At 29.8% G+C, this 16,514-nt stretch overlaps 1 protein-coding gene and 1 long non-coding RNA gene across 2 annotated transcripts in view; both read left to right on the top strand.

The window, feature by feature from the left end:
- The window catches only part of LOC113376889 (plexin-B), a 114,155-nt gene extending 104,003 nt beyond the window's left edge, over positions 1-10,152 (top strand). The window contains 19 exon segments of the mRNA XM_026616979.1: positions 3-128; positions 233-466; positions 542-905; positions 1,006-1,220; positions 1,293-1,550; positions 1,641-1,889; positions 1,999-2,598; positions 2,600-2,782; positions 2,854-3,003; positions 3,096-3,366; positions 4,492-4,634; positions 6,321-6,454; positions 6,532-6,880; positions 7,410-7,563; positions 7,641-7,823; positions 8,082-8,457; positions 8,530-8,710; positions 8,874-9,056; positions 9,278-10,152. Of these exon segments, the coding sequence (XP_026472764.1) occupies positions 3-128; positions 233-466; positions 542-905; positions 1,006-1,220; positions 1,293-1,550; positions 1,641-1,889; positions 1,999-2,598; positions 2,600-2,782; positions 2,854-3,003; positions 3,096-3,366; positions 4,492-4,634; positions 6,321-6,454; positions 6,532-6,880; positions 7,410-7,563; positions 7,641-7,823; positions 8,082-8,457; positions 8,530-8,710; positions 8,874-9,056; positions 9,278-9,385 (4,461 nt within the window). The 3' untranslated portion in view covers positions 9,386-10,152.
- Positions 10,153-12,885: 2,733 nt separating this feature from the next.
- LOC113374583 overlaps positions 12,886-16,514 on the top strand; it is a 56,477-nt gene continuing 52,848 nt past the window's right edge. Inside the window, exons 1-2 of the long non-coding RNA XR_003366999.1 lie at positions 12,886-12,942; positions 13,163-13,230. This is a non-coding gene — a long non-coding RNA (uncharacterized LOC113374583). The remainder of the gene's footprint in view (positions 12,943-13,162; positions 13,231-16,514) is intronic.

Genomic DNA, 16,514 nt, shown 5'->3' with positions numbered 1-16,514 from the left:
AGGTTTTATTGTCAGGCAGCACGCCCGCCGAGTACGGCGAGATTATGGTTGATCCGGGCAATGCGCTGTTGCCAGACACGATTTTATCTCCTAAACAAGACTTCTTATACGTTCTATCCACGGACAAGGTAACATTTTCAGTCTAGATATCATAATAATAATAAATACTTACTTTCGTAACAATACATAAAATGCAATCTGCCGTTTCTATCTTTAATTTTATCCATCTCAGATATCAAAGGTAAAAGTGGAGCACTGCAATAACTTTTCGAATTGTTCGGCATGCTTGGAGTCCCGGGATCCTTACTGCGGCTGGTGTTCGTTGGAGAAAAAATGCACCGTTCGCAGCGCCTGTCAGAAAGCTGCTCATAGCTCACCGCGTTGGCTCTCGTTAGGCACTGGACAGCAGTGCATAGATTTTGAACAAGTACTACCAGATAGGATACCTATTAGCCAGATGACCACGGTAAACATATATTTTAACAGTCAATCATACGCATCTTGCACGATGAATCTTAATACATATGCTTAATATTTTTAGGTCAAGTTAACTATTCGCACGCTTCCCGAATTACCAGCTGGCGCAAAGTATCGCTGCGTATTTGGTTCTAGCGATCCTATCGACGCGGCTGTAACTCCCTTTGGCTTAACTTGTCATACGCCCAGCGTTGCTAGTCGACCTAATATACCATTTAATATGGACCATGTATTAGTCCCGTTGTCTGTGAGATCTTCAGAAACAAACAAGGACTTTGTATCTCGCAACTTTGCCTTCTATGATTGTTCGCGACACACCACCTGCACTGAGTGTGTAAAGAGCCACTGGGCATGCAACTGGTGCGTCTACGAAAACAAATGCACTTATAATACGTCCACGTGTAGGAATTCAAATATAATCAGCGGTGATAATGTGAGTATATATATAATTATTGATTTATTATAGTACTTAAAATGCTTATTATTCTTTAACATACTTTCAGAATCCTTCTGAATTATTGCTACAACATGGTTCAAGATTTTGCCCCAGATTTATTAAAATGTCAGAACCAATATTACTGCCTAATAATGTACCCAAAGAAATAGTATTAGAAGTCGAAAACCTGCCGCATCCCCAAATAGGACACATGGGTTTTCAATGTGTAGTGGATATAGAAGGAGCTAACATGATTCTTCCAGCTAAGGTAGAACATAGCAAAAGGATAATATGCGACAAGACACCGGTAATTTCTAATTTCATACTTTTCAATATTGAATATTTAAATGCATGTAATTTAATTTTTACTTTCGATTAGTATTCATATGAGGCCAACACTGGTGAATATGAAGCAACTGTTAAAGTTGTCTGGAATCGGAACCATCATATTGATACTATTAAGGTGATTATATATAAATGCGACATTCAAGGTTCCTATAGAGAACATCCAGATTGCTCTCTTTGTAAAACTCGAAACGCTAAATATAATTGCACATGGTGTTCAAATACCTGTGCTTATAGCGAAACTTGCCTTCATACTCCTGCTTCTGAATGCCCAAAACCAAGAATTGATATGGTAAATATTATTTTTTATTCTAAATTATGGCAATATTTAGAAATATTTATGGGAATATTAAGAAATATTTTATTTATATTTTATTTTTAGATAAAACCACTGAGTGGTCCAATTGAGGGAGGCACATTAATAACTATAGAAGGCAGTAACTTAGGCTTGAAGGAAATTGATGTGAAAGGAAAAATTCGTATAGGAGATGTTCAGTGCGAACTTGTCAATTATGAAATATCGGTAAAAATTGAATGCTTAACTGGAATGTCTGATGGTGAATTAATTGCTCCTGTAGTAGTTGGCAATGAGGCAGGATTTACTGAATCCAGTGTTCAATTTAGCTATAAGGTAAAGACATATAAATTTTCTAATACTTCATTTCATCATTACTTTGTCATTTAGTCGGTCTATTAACCATATCTTAACAAAACTGACATCATCATACCTTTTTCTCTAGGACATACAACTTGAGGGACTTTACCCACCCTTTGGTCCTCAGTCAGGCGGAACACAATTAGCTATAACTGGACAATATTTAAATATTGGTTCTCGAATATTAGCGTATCTAGATGATCTAGTTTGCCACGTGAATGCGACTCAAGCGTCGAGCAGTCGTTTGACGTGCATAACTTCGAAGTCGCCGAATCCGCATATGATTCGTAAACTGACTTTATCCATCGACGGAGCCAATAGGACCTTATATGGAAATCCTTATAACTATACTGTAGATCCAACTATAATGGCAATTAAGCCATTGAAGAGTTTTATTTCCGGCGGACGAATGATTACTGTGCATGGTACAAATTTGGACACTATACAAAAACCTGAAATGGAAGTTTATTCAAATGAACCTAATCCCATTAATAAAACCATATGTACTGTTTTGAGTCCAAATCAAATGGAATGCCCCAGCCCAGCTGTTAATGAGATGTTCTATTCCTATGGTACGATAAGGAAAAGACGATCACATAAACAGGAGGCAATGAAGGTAAATATTTGTTCAAAAATATACTGTAGGATGCATATATTTTCAATAATTGATTTGGTGTTATTTATTTCAGCTGCAAGATGTACAGCTAATATACAGAATAGGTTTTATAATGGATAATGTAGATGCCGTAAAAGATTTGAACAAACATTTTCCAGATTTAGAAAAGGATTTAATATATGTTGACGATCCAAGATTCTTTGAATTCCCCAATCAAATAAAACTATATAAAGGCGATACATTAGTGATAGAGGTATAGTAATTAATTTTAAATATTTGTTGTATGTATGCAGACGTGCATATTAATTTTTTATTTTATTTTAGGGCGAGAATTTAAATGTGGCAAGCGATGAATCTGATGTAAATGTGACTATTGGTACTCAACCCTGTAATGTTACAAGTTTAGCTATGTCACAGTTAGTTTGCACTCCTCCAGAATCACAGCCTGATGACACGGATGAAAATGGGTATCAGGTATGATATAAGAATTTTTTTGAAGTACTTGTTTTGAAATATTCAATATTTTTATAAATGGAAGGAATGTTTATTATCATATTCTATTGCAGACTGATTTTGGTTTGCCGTTGGTGGTCGTACGAGTGGGTAGAACCCTCCGTTTTCCGATCGGTTACATCCGTTATGAAGTTATCAAGCCATACGCTTTTCCACCAGAAGCAGTTGCCGGCATAGCGGCTGGTACGTTCTTACTGGTGATTTTGTTCGTCGTTGTACTCGTAGTGTACAGACGAAAAAGTACACAGGCTGAGCGCGAGTACAAACGCATACAGATACAAATGGATACACTCGAAAGCAATGTTCGATCTGAATGCAAACAAGGTAAGAATTTTAAGCTATACACATTTCTTATATAGGGAACTTGCATGATTAGATTAGCTTTTATGCCCAGTTGTTTCGTGATATTTTCATCATTTAAATGGCTAACTATCTCAGTAACCAATAAATTGCTGATGTTTGGAAAATTATTAGATGAAGCAATTTATTACAGTACAGTGATTTTAGAGGCCTATAAAATATTTTTTCACATTTGTTTTAGTAAAGTTCTTTGAACATAAAATATTATGCAAGTTCTCTGTTTTTTATTTTTCTTCTTCATATTGTAATATATTATACTTCTTAAAATAAATTTAAATTCTCTTTTAAATTTAATTCACTGTGATTAAATAACTTCTGTAAATAAACACTCTATTAATTTATGTAGGGAATGATTGGAACCCTTTCCGACGTTTTACGTTATTTGCGAATTCAGGTTTCTCTTGCTGATATAAAAAGAACAATATAAAGGAAGATTTGCATTTTATTGTGTTCATTAAACAATATATTCAAGAAAATTCTTTTAGTACTTGCAATTAGTATTTTTTAAATTTTTGATAAATAATGATCATGAATATTTAATTTAAGCAACTATTATGGGTATGAGTTGATATTTAGCCATATAAATGACGCTGTATATTTCTAAATATATATATATATATATATATATATAATTTGATTTGTGAAATTACCATTTGACCATTACCATATTTACCATTTTCTCATACAAACACATCCGAGTGTGCTCATTTATTTTATAAGAGTAAAACGTGTGAATGATATACAATGGTGCCAATCGTTCCTTATATGTATGTATTTATTTTCGTATATTTTAAAAATATATATTGCATAGTTTCTTTACAATATGCATTTACTTATAATTATAATTTCTGTATTTCTCATTGTTTTCATTATAGCAGTCTCGTATTTATTCAATTTACTTTTGTTTTTGATTTATTTTGATCACAGTAGTGTCTTATCAAGTTTATAGTTGTTCCGACATAAGTATTTTTTATATTGTTTTTTTTTTTAAGTATTTTGGTTTCCTTTCGTTTTTTTGGTTTGTTGGCACCTTTATTTAGTTTGGTTTTGTGTCTTGCATTCGGGTTTACTTAGCGTTTGCCTGTGCAGCTTTCGCTGAGCTACAGACCGACATGACGGACCTCACCGCCGATTTGGAAACATCAGGAATCCCAACTTTGGACCATATGAACTACTTGATGAAGGTATTCTTTCCGGGAGTCTCTGATCACCCTATACTCAATGTGCCAAAGGTAAATAATAAGGAAATTTATAATTTATGTATGATATACTAATTTAAGGGGGAAGCCTGCTTTAGACGCTTCAAAAAATCGCTTTTTTGAGGAATTTTTAGATAAGGAAATAAATATTTTATTGAAACTTTCAGGTTTTATTGTTATATATTTCAACATTCTTCTCAATTTTTTTCATTAAAATATATGACATAATGTGCCCGGTATAAGCATTTTGCCGATGCGCCACGAGCGTGCATTTGTCATTTGGCGGGAAAAATGCAGGTCACAATTTCCATCCGAACCAAAAAATCAAAACAAATATACATTTTCAATAGTATAGATTCTACTTGAACCTTAAAAAATAGAGAATAAAATGAGAAATTCTCCAATTTTTCGCAGCTTCAAAAAAATCATGTTTTTTTATACAAAATTTCACTTTAGATTATTTAAAAAGTGGGTAAATTATAACTTTTTTAAAAGTTTTTTTTAGGTTCAACTAGAATAGAATTTAATCCTATAAATACAATGAATTTTGCCTCGTTTCGATAGGACGTTTAGTTTTTTCGAAGAATCGAAAAAATTCAAAACCAAGAAATCGCGCGCCGAAGTTTTTGTTCCGCTTGTATACATGCTTGACGATTGCTCACTCTTTCTTCTGTAATTCCGAAAATAATTTGAATTTGTTTCTGAAATTTGAGGGACATATTCTTGCCCAGTTTCGGAAAACATTTTTGCAATAAAAAAATTGATTTCTTTTAAGCCTCTAAATCAGGCTCCTCCCTTAAACAATAGCTTAAATCACAAGAATAAGTTTGTCTGATTATGAGAGAGATAGAAATAACTGCATAGTGCATTTGTTCCTTATTCGAATGTTTATTCATTTTCTACTACTAATTTCAAAATTATAATCTTAAATATATATTCACAATATTTCTCTTAAAGAAGGCGAAACAGCGCTAAACCGTGTTATCTTAACATCTAAATAATAGGATTAGAGAAAGCTGGATAGAATATTGGTCATGTCTTAAATTTGATAACTGTATCATTGATAAAAATAAAAATAAAACATTTATTTCACACAAAATTAAAAAATGATATTAACGTCTATAGCGTTCTATTCTGCATTTCCAATTTTTTGCAAACTAAAGTTTGCATTTTTTTTTTGTACTTTGAGATTATTGATAAAGCATATGTAAGAGTAAATATAACGTTGATGAAGTATCTATAATATATAACTTCTTTCAAACTTTAGCTCATTTCGACAAATTCGTCTATAATTTCAGTCATGCTGGTGTCAATGTATTCTCTTCAAAATTATTACTATCAATATTTTTGTTTTCTGCTTGCCTGGTCAATTGCTTCAGATCATCATTAGAAAGACTAGCTGCAGTTTTCTTTTAAATATTTCTTTGGCATCTTTCACATTTATCTCGTCTAAGCTGGTTTGTTTCGCTAATTTCACATACACTGTATTATTAATATGTTTAAATAAAATAAATCATATAACTTAAAGAAAGACAACATGTATGTGGGATCTTGTGAAAATTGTAAATCTTCCAAATTGCAAAAAAATAATCTAATTAAATGTGTTTGCAATCAGTATATTATTATGTGATTTAAATATCATAAGATTAATGATCATTGTTTTCTGTGTTTAATGAATTAAAAATAGAAAAATTCAATTTTCATATAATACTTTTCCAGGTACATATGAATCTACCCAGAACAAATTATGATACTGCAATGATACAGTTTGAGCAATTGATTAGTAATAAATGTTTTATATTAACATTTATTGAGACACTGGAGGCACAGAAGTCTTTTAACATAAGGGATAAGTGAGTATTTTAACAACTTCATATATTAATCAATCGGCTTAACAACTAAAATTGACTAAAAATATTTAAATTTATAGGGTTAACGTTGCGTCATTATTGATGGTTGTACTTATGGGAAAAATGGAATATGCTACAGATATTTTAAAATGCCTTTTATTAAGGCTCATAGATAAATCTGTTGGGACTAAACATCCTCAATTAATGTTGAGAAGAACAGAAAGTGTTGTAGAAAAAATGCTTACAAACTGGATGGCTTTGTGCATGTATAATTATCTCAAAGAGTATGCTGGTTCTTCTTTATTCTTGTTGTTTAAAGCAATTAAACATCAAATTGAGAAAGGACTAGTAGACGCAGTGACACATGACGCACGATATTCATTGTCCGAAGAACGGTTGCTGAGGGAGCAGATTGAATACAGTGTTGTGGTATGTATGCTAACAATGTACACTAACTATTTTTAAAATAAATAATGCATTTAAGGAGGAATTTATATTTTATTATATAAATAGTAAAAGCTTCTTATTCATGCTTCCTTTATTTTTGTCTTTACTATTAGTGGCTAAAAATTTCTTTATTTGCGAATCATGTGAGTACATACCTGTTGAAAAACAGACTTAAAAGAGCTTTGGAAATGTGACCTTCAATTTGAAAAATGTTAGTGAAGGTTTAAGAATGACAAATGAACTCTGAGATTACTTTATGAACTCATTTCTACGCAACGAAGTGCATCAGCATCATAATTCATCACAATGTTCAAAAACTTTAATAAAACTTTTTTTTTTAAACTTAGTAACTTATGCCCTATAAATAAATAGATTGCATTCAAGGTTTCTTCATTCGTAGGATATTTTTGAAACATATCACCTGTAAATTAAAGGCTTTTTAATGAATATGTATATATATGATGTATATATATTAATTATTGCAATCAATATAATGTTTGCAACTTTTTAGACTCTGCAAATTCAACAAGATGACTTAGATGAAAAAGTTCAATGTAAAGTTCTGGATTGTGATACTATTTCCCAAGTGAAATCTAAGATATTAGATGCTTTGTTCAAGAATACTCCGTTTTCAATGAGGCCATCTATATATGAGGTTGATTTAGGTAATTGAATAACAAAATTTATTTTATTTATACAATACTTCTGTGAAAGATGTAAAAACTCGATTTTCTTTTATCAGAATGGAGGCATGGTCGGGGTGGCCATTTGACTTTGCAAGATGAAGATTTAACCACGAAAACAATTGGCGGATGGAGGAGGTTGAATACACTTGCTCATTATGGTGTAAAAGAGTCGGCTGTGATGTCGCTTATTTCGAGACAGAACGATAGTTTTTCTAATTGTAAACAACCTTGCCAAAATTGTAAGATAATCCACCAATTAACATAGATTTTCTATTTACTATATCTACTAATGATACATTTTAAGATTACAAAACTCTATTAAAATTCAACTATTCGGTAATAATTTTCACTATAATTTAGATATCGGATTTTGACCTAATATTAATTTGTTAGATGTAATTGAATTCTCTGCACAACGTCTATATTAACTTGTATTATATCTATTTTGCTTTAATTGGTTTTATATTGCACATACAAATAAGAAATTATTTTTACAGTTTATAATCAGTTTTCTGGAGGAGGCATGTACTTCATGAATTCACAATCTCCAATAATTTTGGCAAACGGTGACATTGAAACAGGTGGTAATATGCGTGTTTTTCACCTCATAAGACCTGTGGATGACCATCAAATTGGATCTAACACAAAAACAACTGAAAGAACTCATAAAGCCATCCCAGAAATCTTTTTAACCAGATTACTATCCACTAAGGGTACAATTCAGAAGTTTGTTAATGACTTTTTCAATACAATTCTAACTGTAAATGATGCTTTGCCTCCTGCTGTAAAATGGTTATTTGATTTACTTGATGAAGCTGCACGCAGACACTGTATAAGTGACCCAGAAGTTGTTCATGCATGGAAATCCAATAGGTAAATTAGAAATTAATTTTTAGCTATCAACATGTCAATATTCGCTTATTTAATTTTGTATTAAATTTTTAGTCTTCCTCTACGATTTTGGGTAAATTTTATTAAGAATCCTGATTTTATATTTGATATCAACAAGACTACAACAGTAGATTCATGTTTGTCAGTGATAGCCCAAACATTTATGGATGCTTGTTCAACAACTGAACATCGACTTGGAAAAGATTCTCCTTCCAACAAGTTGCTCTTTGCTAAGGCAAGCTTAAGAATATAATTATTACAAATTTATTAAATGTATTAATTTACCTTGCATACTACATATTATTTAAGGATAATGTCTTACAATTACATATTTAGTACTTTAATCTTAATTATCTGAGTTTTTATGAATAATAAAAAGAATATTTATTTTTCTCTAGGACATACCTCAGTATAGAGATATGGTATCGCACTTCTATGCATCAGTTTCCAGGCTTCCACAAATAACTGATCAGGAAATGGGCACAGCAATGCAGCAGCTTTCAGTACAGCAGTCAGATGAATTTGACACCATTGCTGCCCTAAAAGAATTGTATATTTATGTAACTAAATACAAAGATCAAGTGAGTATTAATTTTGCTACTTGCGCTCATGCATTTGTATACTTATGTTTTCAATGAGAATTAAGATATTGCAAATTTTGAGTTAATGTATTTGCAAAAATTTTATGTTTTTTGTATCTATTATGTTTTGATTATATGAATAGCATCAAATGAAATTATGCTTATCATTTGTGGTACAAATTTAACTTGAATCATTCTTAAAGCTTTATTTTTTGTTACAGTTATTTGATAGTTTAGAGAATGACCCGCACTGTAAGAAAATGCATTTATCACACAAGTTGGACAATGTCTTCTGTACATTAGAAGGAGAAGAAACATCTGCTTGCTGACATCGTCAGTCACCTGATTTGTTGCTCTCAAATTATAATTACTAATTTGTGATATTTTACAGAAATTATTTCATATTGCAAATTACTTTTTTAAACAGGCAAATAAAATTAACCATGAAATATTTACATGAAAATTATGAAATGCATCGCAATTGCTAATCTACAAAATGTACTTTATTGTAAAATATTATGTAATTCTATATTTTTGAGTGCAATCAGGTGACTGTTATAAAGGGGGGGGATCAGAACTGAAAGGTTTGGCTTATTTTAAAAATATTTAAGTATATGTAATTGTAAATAAAATAAATATATACATAGACATTTTATCTCATATATTAATCGGTCTAGAAGTTTAGATGAAGTTGTAACTATGTCTATTTTTTAAATGTAGAAATGTTCAGACTATGATCTAGTCTTAATAACGTTAGGTAATCTATGTTATATGAAATATAACATGTTTTTAGTATTATGCATCACAAGTGGTTCTCTGGTGCAGGTGTTTTTTATTAAAGATTTTTTAATTGAGATATTAGATGCGCTATTAAGTTTTGTGCAAATTTTATAGTATTTGTATTGCCGTCACATATAAAACGTCAACTAGCAAGAGGGATGTGTGGAGTATTGAAAGATTTTCACTAGTTACATCTTCTTCCTTCTTTTAAAAAATGGTCAATACGTAACTAGTTAAAAAAAAAAAAAACTTTTATATCCTTGATTATGCAATAATGTACTTTAATTTAAAATTTAGGTATATATTGAAAAATTGTCTTGCCAGCTTCGATTTCATATTTTTGGCTACTGTCATGGTACATTTCCAAATATTATTTCCACATATAAAATTACCAAAATTTTTGATACAAGTTGCTAAATGTGAGGCCTTTTTTGACTCATGACTCATACAGATTGTTTGCTTGAGTCTGTCAATACTAATTGAATTAAAATAATGTTTGTGATTTATGTAATAATAGTTCTAAGCAAGGTTATACATTCATAAGACTTTCATTAAGAAAAATTATTTTCAAACTTCATCTTGTATAATTTAAAAGGGCTAAAATTCATGATTTAAAACTAATTTTATTCTTAACGCTTTTATTGCATGTTAAGTAAACATTTCACATTTTTATGATAAGTTGTTCATTGTTGTAACAGTGATATATAATTGTATTAAAATTACTATATTAACATAATAAATATTAAGCAATAAGTTACTACAAAATATTTAATTAAATGGTGTGATATTTTTTCGTACTCATGTATTTCTAATTTATGATTCATATGCAATTATTTGGACATATATGCTATATATAGCATATGTTGTATGCATTGGTATGTGTGTGAAAACATTTTTGGATGTATTTAAGTTTTAATTCCAAATATATTTTACATTAGGAATACCATAATTATATATTAATTTTATTACATCATTTTATTATGTAAATTTTGTAAATGATATGATGATACTCCTATATAGTTAACGTTAGTACAATGAAGTGAAAATGATTATTTTGGATAAATTTTCAAAATAATTTATTATATATTTATCATACAATTTTTATAAATTTAGTATTATGTAGCCCATATTATAGAATAAATGAATGAATTTAATATACTCACGTCTACTATAAGTCTATGTACATATTAGATGACAACACTGCACTTATTGTTTTTTTATATTTTTTGATCTATTAAGTATTATTGTTCTGTTATACTTTAGGGCATGGGTGTCAAACTCGCGGCCCGCGGGCCGCATGCGGCCCGCAGCAGATATTTTTGCGGCCCGGCTGTCCGCATATGTTGACAAATGATAATATGCAATAAATAACAATTCAATGAGGAAAAAAAGAAATATGCAATAGAAATCTGCTTCTTTATTAAATTTGTTTTATTATTGGATGTATTATTATTACAGATATATTTATGTTTTGGAAGAATTAGTGTTTCACTAAATGACGGTCTCGATGCAGATCGAAACGCATGGATTAATGAAGCATATTTACTAATTGCTTTAGTTTTTTTTTTATTTAGTGCTACTGCCCGAATCAACAGACTCATTTCAAAGATATAATAATACCACACATATATATATATATATATATATATACACACACACACATATATATATATATATATATATATATATATATATATATATATAGTTTTTTTGCGGCCCGCTTGAAGTTAAACCCTTGCTTATGCGGCCCGCTTGGAGTTAAACCTTGCTTATGCGGCCCGATTGCACCTTTGAGTTTGACATCCTTGCTTTAGGGTTTACATTTTTATATTGTAATAGAGAAGAGGTGCAAATAGAATTTATAGAATTTGGTATTTTATGTTAAAAACCAATTTTAATTAAAGTGAATTTGTATAATATATGGCTTGTGAAGACACGCACTTTCAATTTCTTAAATTTGAAATATTTATAAGAACTTCTTGCTGTAAATGTGTATCGAAGTATTTAGAATGTAACTTGTACAGAACTGTATCCCAGCTAATTATATAAATAATGCAATTGTGAAATGATGTATAAAATTTTGATACCATATTCACATATTTTTAGTAATGTATATGTATTAATTGAAAGTAAATTAAATAAAAGAAACATATGTTGCAAATATTAAAATAGTTTGATTACACATTTTATTAACTTCCCGTAGGGTTAGTTATAATAATCGCAAAAAAATTGAAAATGAAAATTTGTATATATCTCTATGTTTCAAAAGTTTCTGAATATTTTGGCATACCTTAGAAAAATGGATGTATGTGTGTTTGTGCAGATCAACCGATTTGAATAATTCAAAAAACATTTGATTGATAAGGAGATGTGCTGATTAGTTTTTGGCAAAGGCAAGTCTAGCCGTTCCGAAGATACGGGGTAAGAAGTGCCAAAAACGGTAACTCAGTTTTTAAGAGAACGAAGCGTCCGATTTTAATAATTCAAAAAACATTTTACTTGTATTGACAAGATGAAGTACTGATTAAATTTTTGGGGAAGCAGGTACAGCGGTTATGGACTCTCAATAAAAATAAGTTAAAAATTGTCATTTTGCGGTCAAAAATGTTTGTTGGACATATGTACATCAAATTATCAGATATTTTATAGATTTTAATAATGTGTACACATTTTGTGTAAATTTATTTGGGTTCCGTACCAAGATTTGTAATTACGGTACGAAAAGTTCCAGCAATTTGCCTTAAAGGAACTATGCCATGCACCACACTAGTTCAAAACATATATTGTATGAAATACATACCTTTTGCACCAAGCACAATTTCTGTGAAATTTACATAAGGCTGTTCAGGCTCTATTGTCTGAGAACAAAGCCTGTTTGCTAAATTTTATATTATTATTGTATATTACATATATTATACTTATTCATCTTATATTCAATATAAAGCCGTTTCGCAAATTCGTTCAAACTTCGAAATTTGGTTGTGTTGGCGACACTTTGTGGTTGTCATGGTGACGCGAGCATGGATTATTATTATCTCGGTTCAGTTTTGTTTTGATTTTGTACGTGCAATTTTTTAGGTTACAAATGGACACAATATTTTTCCAAGTAAGCAATTGATCATTTAATTAATTGAATCAAGAGCAATTATTATTTATATAATTTAGTAATTTGAAGTGTTTTATTAATTTCTAGAAAACATTTAATTTATTCTCGTAATGTAGAAAATACATCTTCTAATTATGTTTTATAATATAGATAAAATAAATGATGCTCTTTATGTTTCTTTCGGATTGTTTGATTATTTAATGATGCAATGCTCTTCCAGATTATCTGTCTGCACCCAGTGAATTGCTGAGGAGATTTCAACCTTCATATAGAATTATGCATTTCTGAGTAAGTGTCTAATGCTCTATTGATTATCATTTATCATACAATCAACCCTCCTATAACGCGGTACTTTGGAAAGTGGAACATAATATGTGGAGCTATATATTTTCATATTATTGCAATAGCCCTTCACGCGTGGTTTCTGTTTAACAGCCCGAACAAGCTGTATCATAACTATATGAATGACTTTAGTAACTAGTGATAGTAAATGGTTTCAAAGTAAGTTAGATTTTCAATAAGTCTTCATATATTCTGATACAAATGGTGTAATTTGTATAATTTTCAAATCTGAATTAGCCAGAACGGTTCAAGCCAAGTGCATAGTTTTTCATAGCGTGGCTTTGGCATTACTTTATACACACAGCGTTAAAGGTGGGTTGTCTGTATAGATATTTTATTGCATTGTTTAAACTTGAGATTTTATTTGTGCAGATCTGCATTATGATCTTACGATCATTTTGGTTAATTAGAATTTATTTAAATTTATGCAGGTATAAGTAGGTATACAAATTCTATACTGAAATAATATAGTGGAATAAGATTATCTTTATGGAATAAGATTTATATTTTTGTATATATGTAGATAGAGAATGTCTAATTTTTCCAAATTTGTTATTGTGGTTAGAAATAAGTTATGGTTCCGGATTTTATGATCTTTAAAATCATATCAATCATATATTAAGAGCATCAATTGAGTAGTACTAACCATATCAATGAATAATCCTTGAGTTTTATAATGATTCTATTTAAAAATATAAAAAATAGTTATCTCACAATTTCATGATTGTGCTTCTACACCAATAATGAGTCGTCAAATACTCCATAAAAATGAAATAGAGATAATTTAATATTATTGTAGTTAAGATGATGTGGCATTATTATTCTTCTATGCCAATGCCAATTTACTTTTTCATAAATATATATTTTAGTAACAATGGATTTTGTTATTGATGTGCCTTACATTTTAATTAGTATTATCGTATCGAGTCCTAGAAATATTGCTGGTTTAAGTGGTGCATTGCTATCTTTCGATTTCTTGATAGTAGTTTGCATCAATTCTCTTCTCATAATGTGAAGCTAAAATTGATAATAAATGTGGTTGGGGAATAGATGATATTAAATATAAAAACCTTTAAATTTCTATTTTACTTTTATAATTCGTTGAACATATATTCCAGGTACAAGTATCTGGCTTTAATATTGCTGCTGTCACTGTCTCCTCAAATTCCAAAATTGCTCGATTCACAGCATAATTCAAGTTCTTAGCTTTTAGTTTATTGAGAACTGTAAAGGTAATATTAGATTTTCAAATTATTAATTGGTATAGTATGTTCTTATAATAATACTTAAATCTCTTATTGTGTCATACTTAAATTTCTACCAACACCTGGTTCTCCAACATATAAAGGGTTATTTTTTCTGCACCTTAGTAATTTCTTCATTTTTTTTAATATTTCACCTGTATTTGCTACAGTAGAGATATCGTTATTCTTATCAAGTTTTATCTTGTGATTAGTTACATATTCTTCTATATCACCTGAATATTTTATATTGGATATGTTATAAATCAAATTAGAATACTTTGCATTCTGTTTGCATAATAGCTCTTCAATATACAAATCTTGCTCAAACAGAATTTCTAATAGAATACTTGCTCCATTTATTTCTTTTCTTTCCAAACGATGAGTTTGTATCATGGCTTTATGTATTATGCATTGAAATAGCACATCAGGCTCAACTTTATTTACAGTTAATTTGGAGTTGTCTTGTAAAAAAACCTTTTGTATTACTATCACGATCATTCCTTAATATAATATGTATCTATATTTATGATTTCACTAGTTCTGATGTTATATCTTGATAAAATATAATTTACATCCACGTTTGGTTAATGCTAGCAGCAAATGTTCCACTTTCGCATATTTAAGCTTACAATTAGAAGCAATCTCTAATGCTCTATTTAAACTTGCCTCTAAATTTTTGGAGAACATCTATTCTCTTTAAAAGTGTAAATTTATATATAATAAGTAGCACACAATTATTAAAAAAACTGATATCTAGCAGCACGTTGTAGCCAAATTGAGTTAAGCTACAGATTATAATTTATACAACCTAACATTATACCATTGTGATAATCTCAAAACGTTATAAGCAGCAGATTAAGATTATCAAATTGTAGGTAAATCTAATTTGGGCTAGCTATATATTCTTTCTATCCACCCTCCAATCACTTCACTTTGCAGCAAGTTTACTGGAGCTTTCAAAGAATAGAAGAATAGTTAAGTACATTAACACGCTTTTTCTAGTACTCTGCTTTTCTTCTTAAATGCATTGATCTTTTTTCTATCGTATTTAGCCTTTAACGAACTTGGCCTTTTGAAGATCTTTTTGCTGTTACATTTTTGATATTGCATACTACAATCAAAATTTGGCTCTCTTAAAAACATTTGTAAATAGACTTAAATGTTGCTTAGTATATTATTCACTACTACTAATAGTTATAAAACAATTTAGAATATATCACATTTTCGTCTTCTATTTAACAGAAGTATAAATATACATACATTTTAAAAGAAATTTAATTAATGTATGAATAACAAAACAATAATTTACCAGCTCCTCTTTTATGGATTATTTCTGCATATCCTTGCAATTTAACTTCAAGTTTACCATTTAAATATTGTTTTTCAAATTCAGCATTTTCACCCACTTCAAGCAATCATGCGTTTGATCCTTTTTTTGTTCAACTGTAATCCCAGACCAAATGTACCAACACCTGAATATAATAATATTATATTATGAAGATGAGATTATGTATTATATTATTATAAAGATTAGCAATTAGTAATTATGGAGTACATCTTTATCTGCACCTGCATTGTAGGAAACGTGTTTGTCGCAAATTCATTGTTCAAAATTTGAACGGTTGTGTTGGTTTCCTTTTGTAGTTGCTATGGTTACGCGTATTTTTTATTATCTAGAGTTCAGTGTTGATTTTGTTTTAACGTGTGCTTTTTTAGGTTACAATTCACTACAATATTTTTCCAAGTAAGTAAATGTAAAGCATATAATTATTTAAGTAAATAATTATTCATGTAGTTTGATAATTTAAAGTGTTTTAATTTCTAGAATTTATTTGAATTATTTTTGTAATATAGAAAATACTCCAATTATTTGTCAAATATAAACAGAATATAATTAAGTTCGTTTTTTATTTTTCTATCGAATTATTTGCTTATTCAATTTATCTCTTCTAGATTTTTCGTCAGCACTGCACTTTCTTTTGGATT

The sequence above is a fragment of the Ctenocephalides felis genome, unplaced genomic scaffold (genome assembly GCF_003426905.1).
Source record: "Ctenocephalides felis isolate EL2017-DRISC unplaced genomic scaffold, ASM342690v1 CF-g0.4_SCAFFOLD_01886, whole genome shotgun sequence".
Classification (NCBI taxonomy): domain Eukaryota; kingdom Metazoa; phylum Arthropoda; class Insecta; order Siphonaptera; family Pulicidae; genus Ctenocephalides; species Ctenocephalides felis.
The sequence above is the reverse complement of the archived record's forward strand: the minus strand, read 5'-3'. Positions and strand labels throughout refer to the sequence as shown.